The sequence below is a fragment of the Elaeis guineensis genome, chromosome 2 (assembly GCF_000442705.2).
Source record: "Elaeis guineensis isolate ETL-2024a chromosome 2, EG11, whole genome shotgun sequence".
Lineage (NCBI taxonomy): Eukaryota > Viridiplantae > Streptophyta > Magnoliopsida > Arecales > Arecaceae > Elaeis > Elaeis guineensis.
The window spans coordinates 111,552,166-111,573,419 of NC_025994.2; the positions used below are offsets into that span (position 1 = coordinate 111,552,166).

At 41.1% G+C, this 21,254-nt stretch overlaps 1 protein-coding gene across 4 annotated transcripts; it reads right to left on the reverse strand.

The window, feature by feature from the left end:
- Positions 1 to 1,736: 1,736 nt before the first annotated feature.
- LOC105043422 (auxin response factor 15) lies at positions 1,737 to 15,708 on the reverse strand. Of its 4 annotated transcripts, none has more exons than XM_029265176.2 (13): positions 15,552 to 15,707; positions 14,684 to 15,462; positions 14,475 to 14,531; positions 13,899 to 14,081; positions 13,637 to 13,721; positions 12,905 to 12,995; positions 12,658 to 12,822; positions 4,847 to 4,966; positions 4,696 to 4,771; positions 3,447 to 3,609; positions 2,488 to 3,347; positions 2,217 to 2,407; positions 1,737 to 2,122 (listed from the first exon to the last, which is right to left on the reverse strand). In XM_029265176.2, the coding sequence occupies exons 2-13, from the start codon at positions 14,987 to 14,989 to the stop codon at positions 1,960 to 1,962; spliced, it is 2,460 nt and encodes an 819-aa protein (XP_029121009.1). In that variant the 5' UTR covers positions 14,990 to 15,462; positions 15,552 to 15,707; the 3' UTR covers positions 1,737 to 1,959. The 4 variants fall into 4 exon arrangements, with proteins under 4 accessions (XP_029121009.1, XP_019710206.1, XP_029121007.1 ...); XM_019854647.3 differs by having other exon boundaries at positions 2,217 to 2,416; XM_029265174.2 differs by having other exon boundaries at positions 2,217 to 2,416; positions 14,684 to 15,459; positions 15,552 to 15,700.
- Between the last annotated feature and the right edge of the window lie 5,546 nt (positions 15,709 to 21,254).

The following is a 21,254-nucleotide window of genomic DNA, read 5'->3' on the forward strand; positions in this document are numbered from 1 at the left end:
TCTTGAAATTAATGTACCCACTTAACCGAGTCCCTCAAACAAATCCACAGAGCGGCGTAGTGGCTGACACTCTCGTCACCTTGTAGGATAGGATCCACCCGGCTACAGGGATGTGTGAAATTCCAGAATTTGCATGATGAAACCAACAGACCCTAGATGCAGGAGGGGTCCAGGGCACCACAAGAGCTCAACAAAGGACCAAAGAAAAATTGGGGGCATTAAATTCATCAAAGGATGGTGGAAGAGTAGCCCCAAAGACCATTAACGCCCCCCCCCCCCCAAGAACTTGGCCGATAATGGTTGAGGGTAGAGTAGAAGCCACTTTGCTCCAACAGTTGACGTGCTCGGAAGAAGGGAACACTGGTGGCAGAGACGATTGAAGCAAAGTTCAACTACTTCCACCCCTTCTAAAGTCACCTCAGACGGTTGTTTTGCACATCACGCTTTTGCTAAAAGTCGACAGAAAAGGTTGGCTAACTTCTTGCAAAAATTATATGCCACACTATATACATAGCATCGCCATACACTCCACCAATCACGGAGATGTATTTCTGTGGGTCAATCATCGAGACGAGCTCATGATGAATAAAATCTACAGTAACATACCTCAGTAATTGATGGCATGCACAGCATTAGTGTTATATTGAGACACATTTTAATATTACATGCAGCTCTTGAAAAGTGCAGCTTCTAATGCAAACCTAGGATTTATCTTGTTTAAATAGAAAGCAATATGTTGTCTAACATTACACGAAACAAATCGCTTATCTATCGTCATCTAAAAATATAGGTATTCATTTTTTTTAAAAAAAAGCAGCCTGTATTAGACTACTGCTTTACCCTTCTGCATTCATCGACTTTGTACCCAAAAAAACAAAGATCTTGGAAAGGTAAGCGTTATTATTGTTTTAAAAAAAAACTTTGAAAGGTAAGACTCTATTCGGCATACAGAAGTACATATAATATACTTAAAAGCGCACAAACACTTGAAAAGACTATGCATGATTTTTCCGAAAAAAAAGTTTTAAAGAAAATATCTGGATAAAGTTCATATAATGACGAGCTAACGCAAAGACAATTCAACAACTCGCGAGGCAGACGAGGATGTCTTGATAATAGTAGATTATCATGCAACCAATCACTTCCATTTAAAAAATCTAGAAAGGTTCGAAGATCTTTCCGCTACTTGCCTCTTTCTCGCATCCCGTGGAGCGAAGATTATTCTCTCCGATACTTTGTGATCTTAGGAACATAAACCTAGATTTTTCGGGGGCACGACAGCACAACGAAAGTTCAGACAACAGCAAGCCCAAAGTCAACTAGAATAATCTCCATGAACGTGTCAAGAGGCTTTAGACATCACGATGAACAGGTCACTCAGCTATCAAAAATATTAACTGATACTAAATTGAATCAAGGCATACATATAACGCAAGCTCGGCACAAGGTTTAATATGTCTTACCTCTTGTGGCTACAGTTGTCCGGTCCATTGGTCTAGACCCACCCCCTTCATTGCCATCCTGATTGGCCAAACCCTAAAAAATGCACTGATATGTGCTTTCATAGAAGCCCCACTAGCCGTTCTTATTACCTTAAACCTCTTCATCACGCCCTGCTATAAGCAATTCATACATATATTAATCACATCTGATAAAGTGACATAATTGGTATTCCAACCCACCTGATCAGAAATAAATATCTTGCACAACATATATCAGTAAAGCAACAAAAAGCATGGGCAAAATGTGCAGGCCAAAGCAGCTCTGCGAGGTTACTATAGATACTGTCAAAACAGCACCCGTACTGCATCAAACCCTTCGCCAGATATTAGATAGCAGAATTTCTTCTTAGACAAATTTAGTAACAAGGGCAGAGAAAAGACCATTCGAAGATAAGCCAAACAGATACAATAGTTCAAATTCTAACTATAGGACACTCTCAGGCTCACGAAGTTTCATTTATGTCGACACTGATGAAGATTTACTGCAACACAAGGAAAACGTGGCAATATTGATTGGAAAAGATAGTTCAGCTGAGTAACCATGGGCTTCATCACAGCATGCCATCATTTCCTCATCATTTGTGTATATTAATATTTTTGAAGCAATTTTGCAAAATTCCCTGCAGAGAAATGAAAATGCTAACTTCAGTGTCAGGCAGCAGTACAACAAATGTATAATAGTTCAGATAACAGAGGCAGGTGCTAGCACTCAACTGCCAAGGATCATCCCCAAGAAGCATCATATCATCTTCATCATCGGTATAGACAACATTCCACTTTTTCTGTGGGTCATTTAACAGCCCTTTCATATCAAACAGCCGTTCAAGCTCACAAATCAGATCATCATATCCATCAAGTTTTGAGAGATCAACCACCCTGCCTACAACACTTCCTTGCTTGTGAACCTGCAGTATCTATCCTGTAATAAAGAAAAAGGCAACGATTCCTAGAACGGAGCTGCACATAGAGCATAAAGAGCACTTACTGTAGTGCAGCTGCGCCCAAGAGGTTTAGCAGGTATTTGAGACTTTGAGGTCGGAAAATCAGTTTCAAAATTTCTCTCAGTTCTATCCACTTCATTTGTCAAGGGAATCCTCTCAGTCAAGGGAAAACCAAAAAGCCTGCAAACGTTGCTGCTAATTTCTTTGTCATTCTTGAACTCTGGCTTATAAGCATGCATAGGAATATGGACTTTCCCAGGTTTCTGGTGTTCATTGATGAACTCACCCCCTGCATGATGGGGCCAACAATACAAGGGAGCTTCTTTTCTGCTCAATACTCCATCATCCGTGCTCCTATCATTCACACCAAACACTGATTGAGAGCATGGATGCTTAAAACTTGCTTGTGGAAACATTAACACAGAAGATGGAGATGATGCTTGAACTGACAACTGCGATGGTTGTAAAAGAGTACATCCATGGCTTGATGCAGGCCACCTGTTTCCAGCACCAGATGTATGCAGAGCATCAAATGAGCCAAACCCACCATTTCTTGTATGAATATCAGCTACTGCTCCTTGATATGGTGGATTTTCTGGAATTACTTCTTGACCTTGCAAGACCTTTCGGAATCCAATGGACTCATTAAAGCCTATGCACTTGTAGGGTAAATCAGAATTTCCAACTGGAACGCTGACCCCACTTCCGAGACCACCTAATATGCAGCTACTTGCATTGTTGGAGGATCTCCTCATATCCAGGTATTGATGATTTCTTACCTCAGTCTCCTGAGAATTTGCTACATCAATACCATCATAAGGGGTTCTAAAACCCATAAATTCTTGACCTTGCAAGACCTTGTGGAACCTTGCAGATTCCCCTAAATCTGGAAACTCATTTCCATCTGTGGAAAAAAATTGTACAAAGAGAATGATAAAGAATAAAACATGCAAGAAAGAAGACTGCCGATCATAAATAAGTATTTGCCACAAGAAAGACCTACTTGGAACTGGAAAATCCAGATTGACTGAGGAAAGGGAGATTTTGGTTCTCTTGGAACCTGGTAATAAGAGACTATTGTGGCCCGAAATTGAACCAGATGGCTCAATCTCCCATGGAGATACCCTATTCTGACGACCAGTATCCACATCATCATCCCACCTCACCTGTAAGGAAGTGCAAGCAATCTTTAAACCCGCATGTTAAAAGTGGAAAAGCTAGGCAGATGCTAGTCAAATTTGAGACATTAAACAGCATAAACATGCCAATGCTACATGAGTAAGAGAGGCAAAAAAAAAAAAAAAAAAGAATCCAATGAGAGATGACTGGTGATGCAACCTTTCGAGCATCCACCAAGATATGAATATGCAGTAGCAGGTCCAATATTAGCTTGAAAATTTTAATGTTTAATATGCGATAATTAAGGTCGGCTTGAAAGATCTATTATTCAACATATGATGATCTAATACCACCGAACAGCAAACAGTGCCTGATGTAGAGAAAAGCATAATAACAGGCAATAGACATGATGTACCAATTGCATTCAATTCTCGAACTAAAGAAAATTTAAGAGTATCTTATAAATTAGATACTGTTAAAGCTTATTTTGAAACCAGCAATGATCCAGGAGAAATAAAAGAGTGAATAAAGCCAAGAAAGATCATCAAAATCCATGAGAAAGCATGGGCTAACAGATAAAATCATGTTGAACAAAGGAATCCAACTGACAGCCAAATGGTGCAAAACATAAACTTTTTAGTATATTCCAACTAATATAATGATATTTTCATTAAGTAATGAAGACAGGTTTGCTTGGATGTGTGTTATGCACCAGCCTTGTGTTTGCATTATCTATTTGGAAATTCGCACTCGTGTTGTTGTTACATAAAAGCCGCTACTTATATCATCCATAAAAATGAAAATAAAATGGGAGAACAAGCACAACTCAATCTGAAAATATAAACAATTTAATCAAATGGTGCAGAATGAAGTAAAAAAATGAGTGCAGATGGCAAAAATATACAACCTGCACAACTGTCATTATCTACAAAATTGTTTAGTTGTTTATGCAAGAAAAGAAAACCTTAGAATGGGTGTACAGGTATAAAGGAGGTAGATCAACAGTTTAAGGTTTCTGCTAGCAGGAAGAGAATGATAGAGGGTTAATGCTAAATCAGCATGAAATCTTGTTCCCAAATTTAGAGAAATCCTTCGCTTTGTAAATTATCAAGCAGATTAGCATAAAAGCTTACCAACAGACATCTCCATTTGGAACCAGGCCATCTTACAGGGTCCATGTCACCAATCCCTGTTATCAATCCTGTGTACCTAAAAAAGGGAGAAAATCTAAAGATGCTAATTTGATTCCAGAAGTCACAACTTTGTAGGTTGTATGCACCATACCTTCTCTCAGCTGCATCTTCACTTTCGTATCGCATCTTGAACCTCATCCCAGTTGAAAATGAATGGCTGAAGCTCTTTGCAAACTTACAATATGGTACTATAAATTCTGATGGGCTTGTCCTGTAAATCAAGTTCGAAATCCAAGGTGCTTATTTAACTAGACATGACATGATATACTAGTTGTTCTCTCACATTAGGCATGTAACAAATATTCTCTAACTAAAATGCGGACACCAAAGACAACAAATCAGGGTATGACATACTAATATTAGCATAAAGTCAAACGATATGTAACTAAGACTTGTCAGGATCATGTAAAATAGGAAAAAAGTGTATTACAGAGTTACGTGGAAAGAGCAACTGCAACTGCAACTGCATCAGAGGCAGCCAAAAATAGACAAAAAGAATAAGCTTAATCTCACAATCTTAGATTCATTTTATGCAACTGCCTTGTCACTTGCTCATGCAAGCTTAAATCATCTGAATTAAAGAAAAAAAATCAGAATTTTCTATGAAATATATTCTACTCACAACTATAAAATTTCCAGTTGATCCAATAGGGTAATTTGTTATATAGAACCTAGAATAGGTTTATAACATGACTACATCAAAATTCTAGAAATGTTCTAAACTTGAATCATACGAGGAATTCAAACAATCTAGAAATTGATCATATCCTTTATGACCCCTTCGGTACCCAAAACAAATCACTAATTTCCATGGTGGGTAATTCCAATAAACAAGGACACAGCCTGCATTAGAATGGAACAGAATCAAGGGAACCACTGTCATAAATGAGAAAAGAATGATGAGATTTTGTTCATTTTTCAAGGTTAATTCTAGGTTTTAGATTCCCCTTATAACTAACCATCTATTATAAAAATGGTGAGAACTAGGTCAAATCATGCATGAAGCCATGGAGGACCAGGGGTGTGGTGGTGGAGCAATTCTGAAAAATCTCATATATCTAAGAGAAGATGCTGGAATAATTTAGGATAATTTGGCAATCACTTGGGACAACCCTGAAACTGTGGAATTCCATTTCCTGGGAATTTGACGCATGTATACATTGCTTATTCTTTTAGATAAGAATGAATGCTATTCCTCAATCTCGGCCATCTATATTTGAATATATGAGCAAGATTAAAAGGAGCAAAGTTTTAAATACCAGTGTGAGAGTAAGGCATACCATCTTGAGTGTCAGAATGGGATGAGTAGGGAAACAAAAGGGGATGGGATGGAACATCCACCATATCCAGTATCGTTACATGGGTGTCCCATCCAGGAAAAGCCGAGACAGGCCCATGGCACAGTATCTAAAACCTTGATGAGGAACATTTTACCGGGCATTCCTTCTTTGGTACACCACCTACCAAAAATCATAAAGGCTCCGACCAAGTCCTCAACTCTTAAACAATGTATATAAACCATTTCTTATACAGAACCAAAAAAGTGAAGGAAGACCAGGTTTAATATATAGGAAAGTCCTATGAGAAGAAGAAGCAGAGGCCTTCTTAACACCCAAAAACCTTCTTATTTGCCTAATGTAGTATGCCTCCACCATTTACTTGTCTGTACTAGTTCTTTTTCTATTTTTCTGTCACATGAAGAAAAGAAAAGGATGAAGAGTGTTTAGACCCGGAGGCTTCTGATTTTCTAAATTTCTTTTGCCATCTTTTTCTCTTCTTCTGGGTTTTGCTAATGTAATGTCTTACTACCTGATGCGGGATTTGTGGTGTACAGAATGAAGTTGGGGGGGAGTAACATGAGGGAAGAAAGAAGTTAAACCACTTATTCAAGTACTTTAGTCTATTTGCCCCCTTTTTTCTGCTGATCTATTGCTTCATATAGCACACATATTTTATTCTCAGTTTTAGAATTTATGTCAATTAAAATCAAGATTGCTAGCAATATACGAAATATAGAAACCACCGACTAATCCATCTACAGCAATATCATAAAATACTTGTTCCGATGTTTGAAGCACTAAATAGCTATCTGATAATCAACAAGAACCTGACACAACTTGTGCCTTCAGATTCCATGTCATGCATCAAATCCTGTCAAGGTCATCCTGCTGATTACCAAAACATCTCCAGGTCTTCATTTTCTTAGTCCGCTGAATATTGCCCAAAATCACCAACTTCTTGATTGCTCAGCCAGAAAGTCATGCACATTTTAAGCTTGTTGTCCATCTGACTGGCTGTGATACTAACCTGGTTTGATCTGCTTGTGTACTGTCCAACTTCCTCCAACTAGACATTTTCTTTATAACCCATACTGTAGATTAGGAATATTTCTTTTTATCAGCATTTTAAATGATCAAATAAAGTGTCGGGGAATACATGAATGTATATAGGCAAATTATATATAAACATAGACTAGCCGATCATGTATAGTGATTTTGGCATATTGTAAATACTGAAGTGCATAAATATATATGTTTGCGATGTTAACCACTTACTTGAACCCATACATTATGGAGAATTTCTATACATTCTCTTCGACTTGAGAGTACCAATAAGCATAAACATGTAAATTTCTATGCATTGTATTCCTAGAGCTTAAGAACAATCACATGCAAAAAGTCTCACCCAACCGCACATTTAAAAATAATGTTGACAGATGAAATCAGCAGGATAGATCTTACCATTTTCCTGCAGCAGCTTCTTAATGTCGATCCACAGATTACACAATTTCTATAACCACATGAAACCATTTTACATCTAACAACTCAAGCAAATATCAGGATTTCAAATATCAACCAATAAAACATTAAAGTTATTTTTGATGAGATCAACCAATAGAACATTAAAGCTATGTTCCCCATCGATGTAAAGAAAAAAATAAATGAGGGAGATAAGAATTGTAGGTTTTTATTAGATTGATATCACTAATGTGTTGGAGCATGATCCCGGCTCCTCCCACGGACCTTTGGTGCAGCGGAACCAGCAACGAGTAGATCTGGAGACTTCTGGACACGATCCAAGGCCCTTGACGAAATCAGTCTGGTTGCTGTCTTCTTTGTCAGGCTTTCGTTCCAGATGAAGAATGCCTTTGAAACCACCTCTAAAAAATCCAAGATCTGGTACCCAACCAGATCAGACCTGGACCGAGGTCCTTTGATTCGTAGATCTCGAATCGGGACGTTCTAGATGGAGAAGAAGATAGATGGAGACAGACCTCGCAGATCTGTCCTGCTGCAGCCTTTTTGTAGATCTGTTGATGAAGATCTCACCCGCACCTCAAACGACCTCAGATCAACTCCAGATCTGAGAGGGATTTGTACCAACCTCTTCTCAAGAGATTCCAGGTCCTGGACCTGGTGTTTGGGCGACTGCAAGAGAGGGGAGAGAAGAAATAGCTGGCGGCTGCAAGGGGGAAGGGGCTAGCGCCTCCCTTCCTTTCTTTCCTTTTATGGACTGGCGGCAAGAAATCCTAGGGTTTCTTGCTCTTGGTGCGTGGAAGATTGCTGGAGAGAGAGGGAGAAGAGAGAGAGACTTGGAAGAAAGAGTTCTTCTATTACTTGGCTCAATCAAACCTACACAAGTACATGTATATATAAACACCGGGTCAAGTGACCCAAACCCAAAACTCTCTTGACCAACTCTATGGGAGATTAGGTTAACCCAAGCCCATGTACACCCATGACTCGACCTAATCTCACCTCTCCTGGGCCCAGACCTGGTCCATAAAGAGTTGGTCCCTTGAGGCCCACATAACCTAGACCTCAAGAACCCGAAAGGCCCACAGCCTTTCAACCTAGGGCCCAACTAGCCCTAGAGCCTCCATGAAGCCCTCGTGAATGATGGACCTTGGCCTTAGCCTTGGTCCCCTGGGCCTTGGGCACACCACCTGGATCATAACAATCTCCACCTTGGTGTCCTAAGGCCTCAACCAGCTCCACTCTGTCCTTGCGACTGTAGACCCATTTGCAGCCAATGGGCCTCTTCCCCTGTGGCAACTGCACCAATCGCCACGTCTGGTTCTTGTGGAGAGACTACATCTCCTCGGACATCGCCTGAACCCACCGCTCTCTGTCCTGACTCTCAATAGCCTTCTGATACGTATATAGGTCTCCATTTGCTGTCACCAGGGCATATGACAGCATCTCCTCGAAGCCATATCGGTCCGGTTGCCTGATGGTCCTCTTGGGCTTGTGTAGGGCAACACCGATATCAGTCCTCGGTCCAGCTCACTCCTGCTGGACCTCTCCGCCTCGATCATCTGTCCGAGTCCTCTCCACATGTGGAGACACCTTAGGTAGGTTCTCCATCTAAATGTCATGTCCTCCCGTAGTACCTGCAAGAGGCAAAATCAAAGAGGTAAGCTGTCCAGCAGCGCCCTGCTGGACCTCCTCCTGCTCCTGCTGCTTCTCCATGCCTGCTCGCCTCCGTAGGACTGACTCCTCATCAAAAGTCACATCCCGACTAATGATGACCTTCTTTTCCAAGGGATCCCACAGCCTGTATCCCTTGACTCCTCGCGGATAGCCTAGAAACACCGCCTTGCATGATCTAGCGTCTAGCTTGCTCCGCTCACCAGCTCCAATGTGCACATAGGCCGTGCACCCAAATACCCGTAGATGGCCCAGCCCAACTGTCCTCCCGGACCACACCTCCTCTGGAAGCCTGCCATCCAACCTGGTGTGAGGTGACCGATTGACCAAGTAACCAGCTGCGTCAACTGTGTCAACCCAAAACTCCTTTGGAAGCCCTGCCTGCAGCCTCATGCATCGTGCCTTTTCCAAAAGTGTTCTGTTCATCCTCTCGGCCACCCCATTCTGCTGTGGAGTCCCCTTAACTGAGAAGTGTCTCCTGATCCTACACTCCTCACAGTAGTCCTGAAACTCTCTGCTGGTGTACTCCCCGTCATTGTCTGACCTCAGACACTTCACGCTCCTCCCCTGCTTCTCCACCTCAGCTCTCCAGATCTTGAACTTGATGAAGACCTCTGATTTCTCTCTCATGAAGTAAATCCAGAGCTTCCTTGAGAAATCATCAATCAGGGTCATGAAGTATCTGGCCCCATTCCTAGCTAAAACTGGGGCTGGTCCCCACACATCCGTGTGTACTAACTCCAGAAGGACTGCACTGCGGGCTGTACTGATGTTGAACTGAACTCTGCTCTGCTTTCCCATCTGGCAAGGCTCACAGATCTCCCCAGTAGCACCATCCTCCAGATCAGAGATGAGTCCTCTCCTGCTCAACTCCCTCATCCCTCTGTCACCCATGTGGCCTAAGCGGTAGTGCCACATCCTGTAAGCCCCCTGCTGGTCCTGTGCTGCAGCTGCTGCATCAGACTCTCCGGTCACCACAGATCCCTCCATGCGATAGAGGTTATTGTCCAACCTCCTGCCTCTCATCACCACCATAGCTCCATTGGAGATGTTCAGTACTCCGCTTCTAGCCCTACTGCTGAAGCTGTATCTACTGCGCTCCAAGTAGCCTAGTGACACCAGATTCTTTTCCAGCTCCGGGATGTGCTTTACATTTGTCAATGTCCTCACAATCCCATCAAACATCCTCACCCTGACTGTCCCTATCCCAGCCACCTTGCAAGGATGATTGTCGCCTAGAGTCACTGATTCCTCATCTGTCTTGGTGTATGTCGCAAACCAAGACCTGTGTGGTGTGTAGTGATGTGAGCACGCAGAGTCTAGTGTCCACTCCTCTGTGTAATGCCTGTGACCATCTGATACCACAAGTAGATCATCCTCCACCTGCTGCCCAGCAACTGCACTCACTGATTCTGAGCCACTTCTTTCTCCCTTCTTGCTCTTCCATAGTGGACATTCTCACTTGAAGTATCCGAACTCGTTGCACTTGAAGCATTTCACCTCTTTCTTTCTCTTCCTGGACTTGGACCGCCCCCTGGACTTGCTTCTACCTCTGCCTCTACCTGTCATCTCCCCTACTGCCAAACCCTCCTAGGGAGCCCGATCTCTGGTCAACTTTTTCCTCTGCTCATTCGACCTCAGCACCGAGACCATGTCCTCATACTCCAGAGTCTCCTTGCCGTAGAGCAGTGTAGTCACCAAAGAATCATATGATCCGGACAGCGAACATAGAAGCAATAGAAACTTGTCCTCCTCATCCAGCTTCACCCCGATATTCACCAACTCCGTGCACAACTGGTCGAACCTCTGAATGTAGCTAATCACATTAGATCCCTCCTGCATCCGAAGACTGTACAACCTCTTCTTCAGCATCAGCTTGTTGCATATATTCTTCCCCATGTACATGGTGTGCAACTTCGACCAAAGGCCCTTCGGGGTCTTTTCTTCCAGCACCGAATACAATGCCGCATCCGCCAAACATCCTCTGATCACCGAGCATGCTTTCTTCTCCAACGATGCCCACTGTCTATCTGTCATTCCCTCAGGCTTCTCATCCAAAACCTGATCCAGATCTGCTTGCACCAGAAGATCCTCCACCCGAATTTTCCACATGAAAAAATTCTCCTTGCCATCAAACTTCTCGAACTCAACCTTCATATTGCTGCCCATGACTGGATCCAAGCCAAACAAGCAATATAAAATCAAGAAGTGTAGAATATACCTTGATGGTACCTTGCTGAAAATTTTCAGCACTTGGGATCTTCAACTTCTCATGCTTGGAACCGCTTCCTCACCACCGTGGCTCTGATACCAACTGTTGGAGCAAGATCCCGGCTCCTTCCACGGACCTTTGGTGCAGCGAAACCAGCAACGAGTAGATCTGGAGACTTCTGGACACGATCCAAGGCCCTTGATGAAATCAGCCTGGTTGCTGTCTTCTTCGTCAGGCTTTCGTTTCAGATGAAGAACGCCTTTGAAACCACCTCTAAAACATCCAAGATCTGGTACCCAACCAAATCAGACCTGGACCGAGGTCCTCCGATTCGTAGATCTCGAATCGGGACGTTCTAGATGGGGAAGAAGATAGATGGAGACAGACCTCGCAGATCTATCCTGCTGCAGCCTTTTTGTAGATCTGTTGATGGAGATCTCACCCGCACCTCAAACGACCTCAGATCAACTCCAGATCTGAGAGGGACTTGTACCAACCTCTTCTCAAGAGATTTCAGGTCCTGGACCTGGTGTTTGGGCGACTGCAAGAGAGGAGAGAGAAGAAATGGCTGGCGGCTGCAAGGGGGAAGGGGCTAGCGCCTCCCTTCCTTTCTTTCCTTTTATGGACTGGCGGCAAGAAACCTTAGGGTTTCTTGCTCCTGGTGCGTGGAAGATTGCTGGAGAGAGAGGGAGAAGAGAGAGACTTGGGAGAAAGAGTTCTTCTATTACTTGGCTCAATCAAACCTATATAAGTACATGTATATATAAACACCGGGTCAAGTGACCCAAACTCAAAACTCCCTTGACCAACTCTATGGGAGATTAGGTTAACCCAAGCCCATGTACACCCATGACTCAACCTAATCTCACCTCTCCTGGGCCCAGACCTGGCCCATAAAGAGTTGGTCCCTTGAGGCCCACATAACCTAGACCTCAAGAACCCGAAAGGCCCACAGCCTTTCAACCTAGGGCCCAACTAGCCCTAGAGCCTCCATGAAGCCCTCATGAATGATGGACCTTGGCCTTAGCCTTGGTCCCCTGGGCCTTGGGCACACCACCTGGATCATAACACAATGCTAGTTAAACAGTTTGAGAATATTTGCAGCTCAGACAACTAAAGTTTTACACTCATGTTGCCTGCAGAAAACAGCAGCAACAAGTGCACAGAAAAATGCATTTAATTAGGTTGCTCAAGTTCATAATGTTATGGTTATTATTTATAAATACATATAGCTAAATTCTCTGCTGCAACAAAACACACCTTGGGTTATAACAGATATGGAACACACTTTTTGTCGAGACAGCACTAGCCACAGCAGCCAGAGTGCCTAGATCTAAGCTCTGGCTACAAGGTGCTGAAAAAGGAGTGCCATTTTTAACTTGAGCTGCTCTCCTGATTCCCAATCTCAGCTCCCCGTCATTACCTCTAATATAAAGGAAGAGAAGATCATTTAGAGAAAGGTTCTTCATGTGTTGGAGTGTTATTTCACCACAATTTATATGCATACCGCAGAAAAAGCACTGCATCCCCTGAGACAAGCTTCTTTTTATTGACAAATGCACTCCATCCTGTGGTAAGAAGATGCCTGCGTGGCTGACCTGTTAAGCAGCCAAGTCAAATATCTGTCAGTGCAAAATACAATCATAAATCATATAATCGATGGTATAATGAGGATTTTGTAAATATGTTTTAAGAAATTAAAACCATGAGTGATTGGGATCGATTTTAAGATCATCTAAGAGATCCATAGAAATTGATTCAATCAATAAACTCTTATAACCATTTAAGAAATATGTGAAAGAACTAATGCTTAATGGACAACAGCATAGACTATATCCACTATATTATCATTAACAAAAATTTCCCATATGAGCATTTCAGAGAAGCTTATATTGACATTGAAGTGTTCCATGATTTGAAAATACAAAGTTACCCAGAGAATAAAGCCATATAAGTTCAATTTAACTTTTTTTTTTTGAATAATATTTTCCAATTGCTTAACAAACAATTATTTTGCCAAATTTGTACACCATTACTTCTACACAATAGTCCATATATCAAAGAGGTCAGTGGAATATTTGAAGTCCATAGTTGCAGCACAACAAGCAAAAAGATTAAAAGATACAAAGATCATGTGAATATAGGAATTTTGTCAAAAACTTTAGTGTAATGACTGCAAAATTGAAACAAATGTACAGAAGAACTCAGAGGATTTTATTCTCCTGAACAAACTACATACCTCTGTAAATATGTCTAAACCTCCACTCAACACTATGTAAATCTTTTGCAATAAGTTCTTGCGAAGGTCTTTGCTGCTTATAATCCTAATTCACAATGAAATGAAAGCAACAATAACATTATAGGCAAGCCTATTTTTAAAATCAAACAGAACTAAAAATTTCAAAAATCCACAACCACACAACGCAGACACCCTAAAGAAGCACGCCCGAAGTCCCGATTCCTTCAAAAGAACAGCAAAAGATTAAAAATGCCCCATTTACCAGAGGAGGGAAACAGTCCTCAGCAGCTCGGCGAGGCACAGAGAATCCTCCATGAGTGCTTGTGTCGGAGGCAGTTAGGGTCTTGCAGAACATATGAGGCATCGAAGACCTATGAAGATCATCAATATCCTCTTCTTCCACATCTCCTTCAGCTTCACCCTCCTGCAGTTGCCGCTCAACCTCCTAATAGAAAATCACATGACCAGAGTCACCAAACCACCATAAAAAAAAAGGGACGAAGCAAAAGAATCTTTTTCTTTAAGAAAGAATACATATTGCCCACAAAATCCATTACCCAACTTCCAGAAACATGAGGAAAATAAATTCATCTGCCCTCATGCTGATTAGTAGACACTTAAACTGCAAACGGATCATTGGATGTGGTTTTAAGGTGTCTCTGTTCTTTTATCTAAAATAATGGGAATCTTGAAAAGACTAAAACTTTCTTTAAAAAAAAAAAAAAAGGCTACATTCCACTTGATCCTACGGTTCTCCTTGTGAAAATGAACAAGCATTACAATACATTTAATAAAATTGGGAGGGGGAAAAAAAAAAAAACGTAACCCTAACCCCAACCTCGCTTTCGGCAACCAGAGAGAGCCGCGCGTAAACCTCGTCTGTAGCGGCATCAGCCTACAGGAAAGGAAAACGAAGGATTTAGCCAAAAACAACAACCACATTTCCAAGATAACTCCAAAAGAAAAGGGAAAAAAAAAAAAAAAAAACCTAAACCCCAAAAGATTGGGAAAAATAGAAGTAAGAGAGAATCGGGAAAAAGAACGAACAAGGAGTTTGACGTCGACCACCCTACAGAAGACGTGCGGAGGCACATCGTAACGGAAAAGTCCGCCGCCACCGCCTCCGGCGTCGCCGAGGTGCTCCAGATGCCCCTGCGGGAAGTACACCACCACGGTCCCCTTCCTCGGCAGCGATATCAGCGGTCCCGCGCAGGCGTGCCATAACTCCAGGCACACCGCCTCCGCCGGCGGCTGAGGGCGGCGGTGCGCCTGGCTCGGGACCTGCGCTGCGGCCAGTAGCTCCGCCTCCTCCTCCTCCTCTTCTTCCTCAACCGTGTTCAGATCGATCCCCATCCTCCCCGAACCCAAAAACCAAGCCAGAGCCAAAAAAAAAAAAAAAAAACCCAGAGAGACGAAAACCAGCGCTAGCGTTAGGGTCGGGGAGCCAGCGGGAGCACGGCAAGGGTGGAACGATGCATGGCGGTGGTGGTTGAGAAGAGAAGAAAGAAAAGTCCTAAAATTTCAAGTAAAAGGAGAAGGAAAAGGACAACGTGAGGAGACGAGGCGAGCAGAGAGAGAGAGAGAGAGATATGGAGGGTAAAGATCCAAGCTTTTTTTTTTTTTGCCCCTTCCACTTCTCTCCTCCGCATCAGCTTCAGCTTTACTAAAAACAAGCGGGTGAAAAAGTTACCAGCTCCGTACTCTTTCACCCTCCATTACTTAATAATTTTTCTCACTCCTTTCAAAATTTTAATGATCTCTCTCCCCCATCTCCACGGAGCTGCTGATGTTGCTAAGCGTGTCTGAAATGGTCGTCGTCGTTACTGCTGCAGCACAGCAAATCGATAGGAAAGAAATGAGAACCGAGATGAGAGAGAGAGAGAGAGAGAGGAAGGGGGGGCGGGTTGGAGCTCACTTTCTCCTCGCCTTTATCGGTGGTTCTGAGACTGAGCTGCGACCTGCCGCTGCAGCAGCTGTTGCGGGACAGCCGAGCAGCACAGCAGCTGCCGGGAGGCTGGGGGGTTGGGTTGAGAGGGTTTTTCTTTCGGGTGGCCGCTTTTGGAGGGGAGGGCTATTTTAAGCCATCGCCACCTTTATTTAATTTAATTTTAATGCAACATCAGCTGACAAGACGTAGAGCCATTCTGCTTTCCCGGGTGCCGTGCATTATTGGTGGCTCCTGCCTCCTTCCTTTCCCAAGCCCCGACTTTAGGAATTGAAAAAATAAAAATAAAAATGGTTGGAGGGGTTAAAAATAAAATGTTGGCCCGGGGTGGTGGCCGCGTGGGCGCTGCGGTGCGGTCACAAGTTTTTGTTTCGGGGGGTTAATTGGACTTAAATGGTCTGGAGTGGGGGTTGTACGACGCACATGATAATAAAGAAGGGTTTACGTAAAAGCGTGGTTTAAAAAGCCGGTTGTTTTGGGCAAGCGGACTGTAGGCGTCATGTGCTGATGGGGCGATGTTTGGTGCCGAGGGAACCGTTTGGAGAGTTGTGATGCTCTGAGGGCATGATTGAGAAATGAGAAATAAATCAAAAAGTTTCATGAAACGTCCACTCGATGTAATCAATCATGCGTCTCGATGTAAAATCTAAGTAACTCCTGTTTACAACTGTTTATTGATGGTAAGATTTTTCCTATCTTGAGATTTTTGAACTTTCCTGCTGAAGCTTTTTGACAGAAAGTCATTTACCATTTGACAACAACATTTCTAGAATGATATAAAATTTTAACATTTATTTGATAACAGAATTATAAAAATATTTTTAGCATAAAAATATAATAATATAGAATATTATATAATACTTTCGATTTTTTAACTCTTTGTTTTTATTATTATAAAGCATTCTTAATTTATAAATTGTTTACTTTGAATAATATAATGGTAAACTAGTAGATTATTGTAATATAATAGTACAAGATTATACGAATATAATAATATTACATTAATAACAATATAATGCAATATTTATTGTAGCATAAAATTGTCATAATATTAGTATAATATAATATATCTGTTATTAGTTAATATTTATTTTTATATTATAATATAAAGTTATTATACAATATCATATTATATTTTAATATTATACTGATATCATAATATTACCATCATAGTATAATATAATATCATATAATGTTATCTTCATAATAATATGATAAAATGTAAATTATTCTTAATATATAATTAATATATTTTGTTTTAATATATAATTATATAATAACTACAAAATTCATAAATATTTTTCTTATACAAATAGCTTTCTAAGGGAAGGTACTTTTAAGGAAAAATTTCAAATTGGAGCTTCTATTGAGTAGAAATTTTCGGCTCCTAAAAAATTAAAAAATTATTATTATTATTATTATTATTATTATTTACCAAACATTCACATATCATTCAAAAGTGCTTTTTAGCTTCCAAAAATTGGTTTTGGCTCCTCTAAAAGCAATCCAAAACAATACCTTAACTTTTCTCAAGCAATACGCATCTTTGAGTATGTATTTAAATGTGGTCAGAATTGAATGGTATATTTAGGTGATAGCTTTGTGTGTAGTGTTACTTTGTATATGGTCTTTTATAGTTTGGTTTGGTAATTAGTTTCATCCAAGAATGAAAAATCTAGATTATAATTTGTTATGCATAACAAATTTGTTATTCTAACGACTAGAATGAGTGCTATGTCTATAATTAAGCAATTGCTTTAAAAAAAAAAAAAAATTGCATGTTTTGCATAGCAGACATATTACAAACTGCAAGTAAAATTTTTGACTATTAAAACAAATGAAGATCTCAAAAAGGTGACAGCCGCACGTCACCTGACTCAAAATGAAAAGTGACTGGATTATAAACACCTCACGAAGCTGGCAATCAAATTTACATTTAGAAAAGCTTCAAGCATTTGCTGCAACATAACATCAAAAAATAAAAAGATAAAAAAATAATAAAAATTACTTTAAAATGGATGAAAAACAGTGGGAGACCGGAAAAAATGGTAGAATCTTTCCATTCCCACACAGAATCACTGCTGTTTGGCATGTCCAAAACAGGTAATGACGAAAATATTGCTACTTTTGAGAGCTTATGATCATTGGATGGGGTTCATAATGGAATGTTTGCAATGATTTGGGTATAAGCACGATTTGAACCACACCAATGAAGTGAAATCATGATTTTTACATGAGATTAAGTCAATCTTAGATGTTTTCAGATCACATCTTGTATTTAGAAAGGTATTATTGCTAGGAGATATTTATGAATGGTCGCAAGAAAAGTTATCCATAGTTTTCCGATTTCGCTTTCCCTCTCCTGCGAAGTAACTACATGTCTCTTAATATATGCCACACATTGTCCAACCTTGGTACATCTTGACATAGACTCATCAAAACCTAACTTATGTCACCTAGGAGAAAAGGGACAAATCATAGTGTACGGGGAGAGAGAATATCTTAATATGTTGATGTAATTAGATCCACCATGCAAAAGAAAAAAAAAATCTAAAAGAATAAATTATGACAAAAGAGTTTGTCCATTAGGAATTGGTCTTATGTTATACATGTTGAAATATTTTACTTATCAAACATTTATCCCTTAATTATAGAAAGTTTAAGCTATCAAGGAATTGATAAAAAATGCATAACAAGCTTCACACCACTCTCACATTCGGCCCGGATCATGTGGAGGAGATTTGAACCCCTGGCCTTTATAATTAAGTATGACATCCAATTATCTATATGTTTGTATCTATTTATTTATTCATGTTCAAAATAAATGAAAAGAGAATCATCTGGATCATGATTACCTACATCCCAAGGGGTCATGGGTGTATCTTTCATGAGGAAGATGGATTCACATTTCTTTGCACAAATCAACTATTGGATCATCAGCTAATGCTCTGAGGTCTATGCCAACAGATGAACGGGAGAGTCTGAGGTGCTTTTGAGATCCATGAGCTAGGTGATCCAACAATGGTATCGTGCAAAGGAAAATAATTTTTTTTTTTTGGGAGAAAGATACAACTCAAGCCTTGTGCCATGTGATGCATCATCATCCAAGATTCAATCATTGCATCTGGTTGCTAAATAGTGGGGTACGATCTCTAGAATAATTCTACGATACCACGACAAATGACAACTCATGAAACTTAAGCTAATTGAAGAATAGGTCAGTAATGTATTCAAGCTTAGCATATCAAGCAAAATGCTCCATGCTGCGATGCTTAAGATAGTAATTAGTATTCTAGTTTACGTGCGCACAGGAACAAGCGCATGCAAATGTTAACAAAGCAAAATGCTTCGTTGGATGATACTTAAAATAGTACTGCACGGATCCCGGCTCGAGTTTATGCGAGCCTTTTGTATACTAATTTATGGAGGCACAAGGATCGAGTGCATGCAATAGCAAACAAAAGTCGAGATAAAGTTCATCTCCGTACGTGTGAAACAGGCGACCAGTTCAACATGTGAGATTTCAGTGCACAGCCTCACATGGTGGGGCTACCCTCTCCTTCTGGGGATCTGACATGAGGTTTTCTACACTCCTCCCAAACGCCGAGAAGGCATGGTCCCCAACAAGAAAAAGGTACCTCGCTCTTGCCTCGAATGCCAAACAATGCTCTAGTGAACTCCATCACTCCAATTCCAAATATAATTCACACCAGCCTTGCTATTCGGGCACTTTATAGGCTAACCTCACCAACTTGAAGTAAACCCCCGGATAAACCGGATCATCACCCAACGCCTCCTTAAACTTCTTTTGCTCCCACTTTAACGAGCCTAAGCTAGTTAGGTACAGAACCTCAAAACACAGCATAAATATTTTTGTATTTGTCAAACAATGATTTGGATGAACAACATTCTTATGTTTCAGTTATAAATCCACGTTTGCAGTTATGGTAGCACATAACAATTGTTAGAATAGTCATTGTTCCATTTCTAAATATTGTGGATCGAGATCGACCTATCTAGAAAAGTTATTATTTTAGTAGGGATTCATCATGAAAGGATTGCCTTTTTGAAACCTTGGCTCCTCAATCACATCTCTCTCTTTTTCCAATTCTAGACTTCCCTGTCCGGCCCCTAGATCTCCATGCCTCCTTCCTACAAACAAAAGCACCCTTGGCCCCCTTCAATTTAACCAGAGAGAGGCCCATTTTGGGAAACTCCAGCACCTTCTTTCTCCTTTCCCACTGCCTGCTTCTTTGTCTAGGTTGCCAGCTGAGGTGGTCTTTAGGCTTCTACGAGGGAAGTACAAAGAAATGGAGCATGGGAAGTGGAAACTCTCTTTTTTTAACCTCTCTCATTGTTGCCCTACTTCTATCTTTTGGGCCAGAACCACTGGAGAGCGATTAAAAAAAAAAAAAAAAATGATCACGGGCCGGTGAGGTGAGGGCCCACCACTTGGCAATGGGTGGGCCCTCCCTTGTGGTGGGCGGGGTCAGGTGTGCACCAATGATTTAGGGTACCGGCAGGGCCCTTTTGCTGGACAGAAAATGGCAGGCAGGGCTCGTGTCGTGATCATTAAAAGTGGGTGCCACACCCAGATCCCGACCCACACCCAACCGGAGGGTGCACCCTTTTTCGCGTCCGCTTTGTTGGCTTTGTGCCTTATGTCCCCCTCTCTAGTGGAGGCCGCACCTTCGGGGTGGGCCCCTTGGGTGCATCTCTAGTGTTGGAAGTAGATCTCTCGTCCTAGGTTTTGGCCTAGTGCGCCACCAAGGGGGACTGGGTCAAAGGAAAGTTGAACATGATGATGTAGATCTGAAAGCCATCGAGGGATTCCAAGATTTTCATTTCAACCAAAATATGGGCTGGCTAGGTTGGGTTTGAGTCTGAGCTTGTTCAAGCAAAATCGAAGTCTGGTTGGATGGGTTGGCCAGGCTGGATTGGAAATTCCATGAAGATTTGATTTAGATTCGAAATTGATTGGGCTAGAAACCCTAAAAGAAAGATTAGTTTAACTTATGATAAAGCTCTGCTCTTAAAATTGAAACTAGGTTTTGATTATGTTGGATCATCGAACAAACACTACAGGAAAAATGGTCATTAACGACGTTATTAATGGTCATTAACGACGCTTTAAAGCGTCGCTATTTCTCTTTACGACGCTTCGAAAAACGTCGGCAAAGCGTCGACTATGTAAGAGTGGAGACGAACAGCGCCGACGCTTTTTAAAAACGTTGTTATTTTTTAACGACGCTTTAAAGCGTCGTAAAAATTAACATTAACGGCGCTTATAAGCGTCGTTAAACTTGTCTTAACGACGCTTATAAGCGTCGTTAAATATATTTTTAACGACGCTTTAAAGCGTCGCAAAAAGCAATTTTAACGGCGCTTTTTAGCGTCGTTAATGACTCTGCATCATCCACTCTACCAAGACGCTTTTCGAAACGTCGGCTTTTTTCTTTAACGACGCTTATAAGCGTCGTTAAAATAATTTTAACGACCTTATAAGCGTCGTTAAAGGTTTTAAGAGAAAAAAAAAATACAGGTATTATCTACAAAAAAAAAAAGAATACAATACATTCCTGTACGAAATCATATCAATTATTCGAACATAAACCTGTACAATCACCACATTCACATTCACACCTGTAAATCACCATCATTCACATCAAAAGC

Bases quoted from the DNA above. Each gene is read 5' to 3' on its own strand.
- LOC105043422 (XM_019854647.3), bottom strand. From the start codon at position 14,989: ATGGGGATCGATCTGAACACGGTTGAGGAAGAAGAGGAGGAGGAGGAG. The intron at 4,967-12,657 runs GTGTGTTTTGTT...CTTGATTTACAG, and splicing joins CATATCTGTTATAACCCAAG to GACAAGCCCATCAGAATTTA. The intron at 4,772-4,846 runs GTATGGTGCATA...TCCCTTTTTTAG, and splicing joins GAAGATGCAGCTGAGAGAAG to GTACACAGGATTGATAACAG.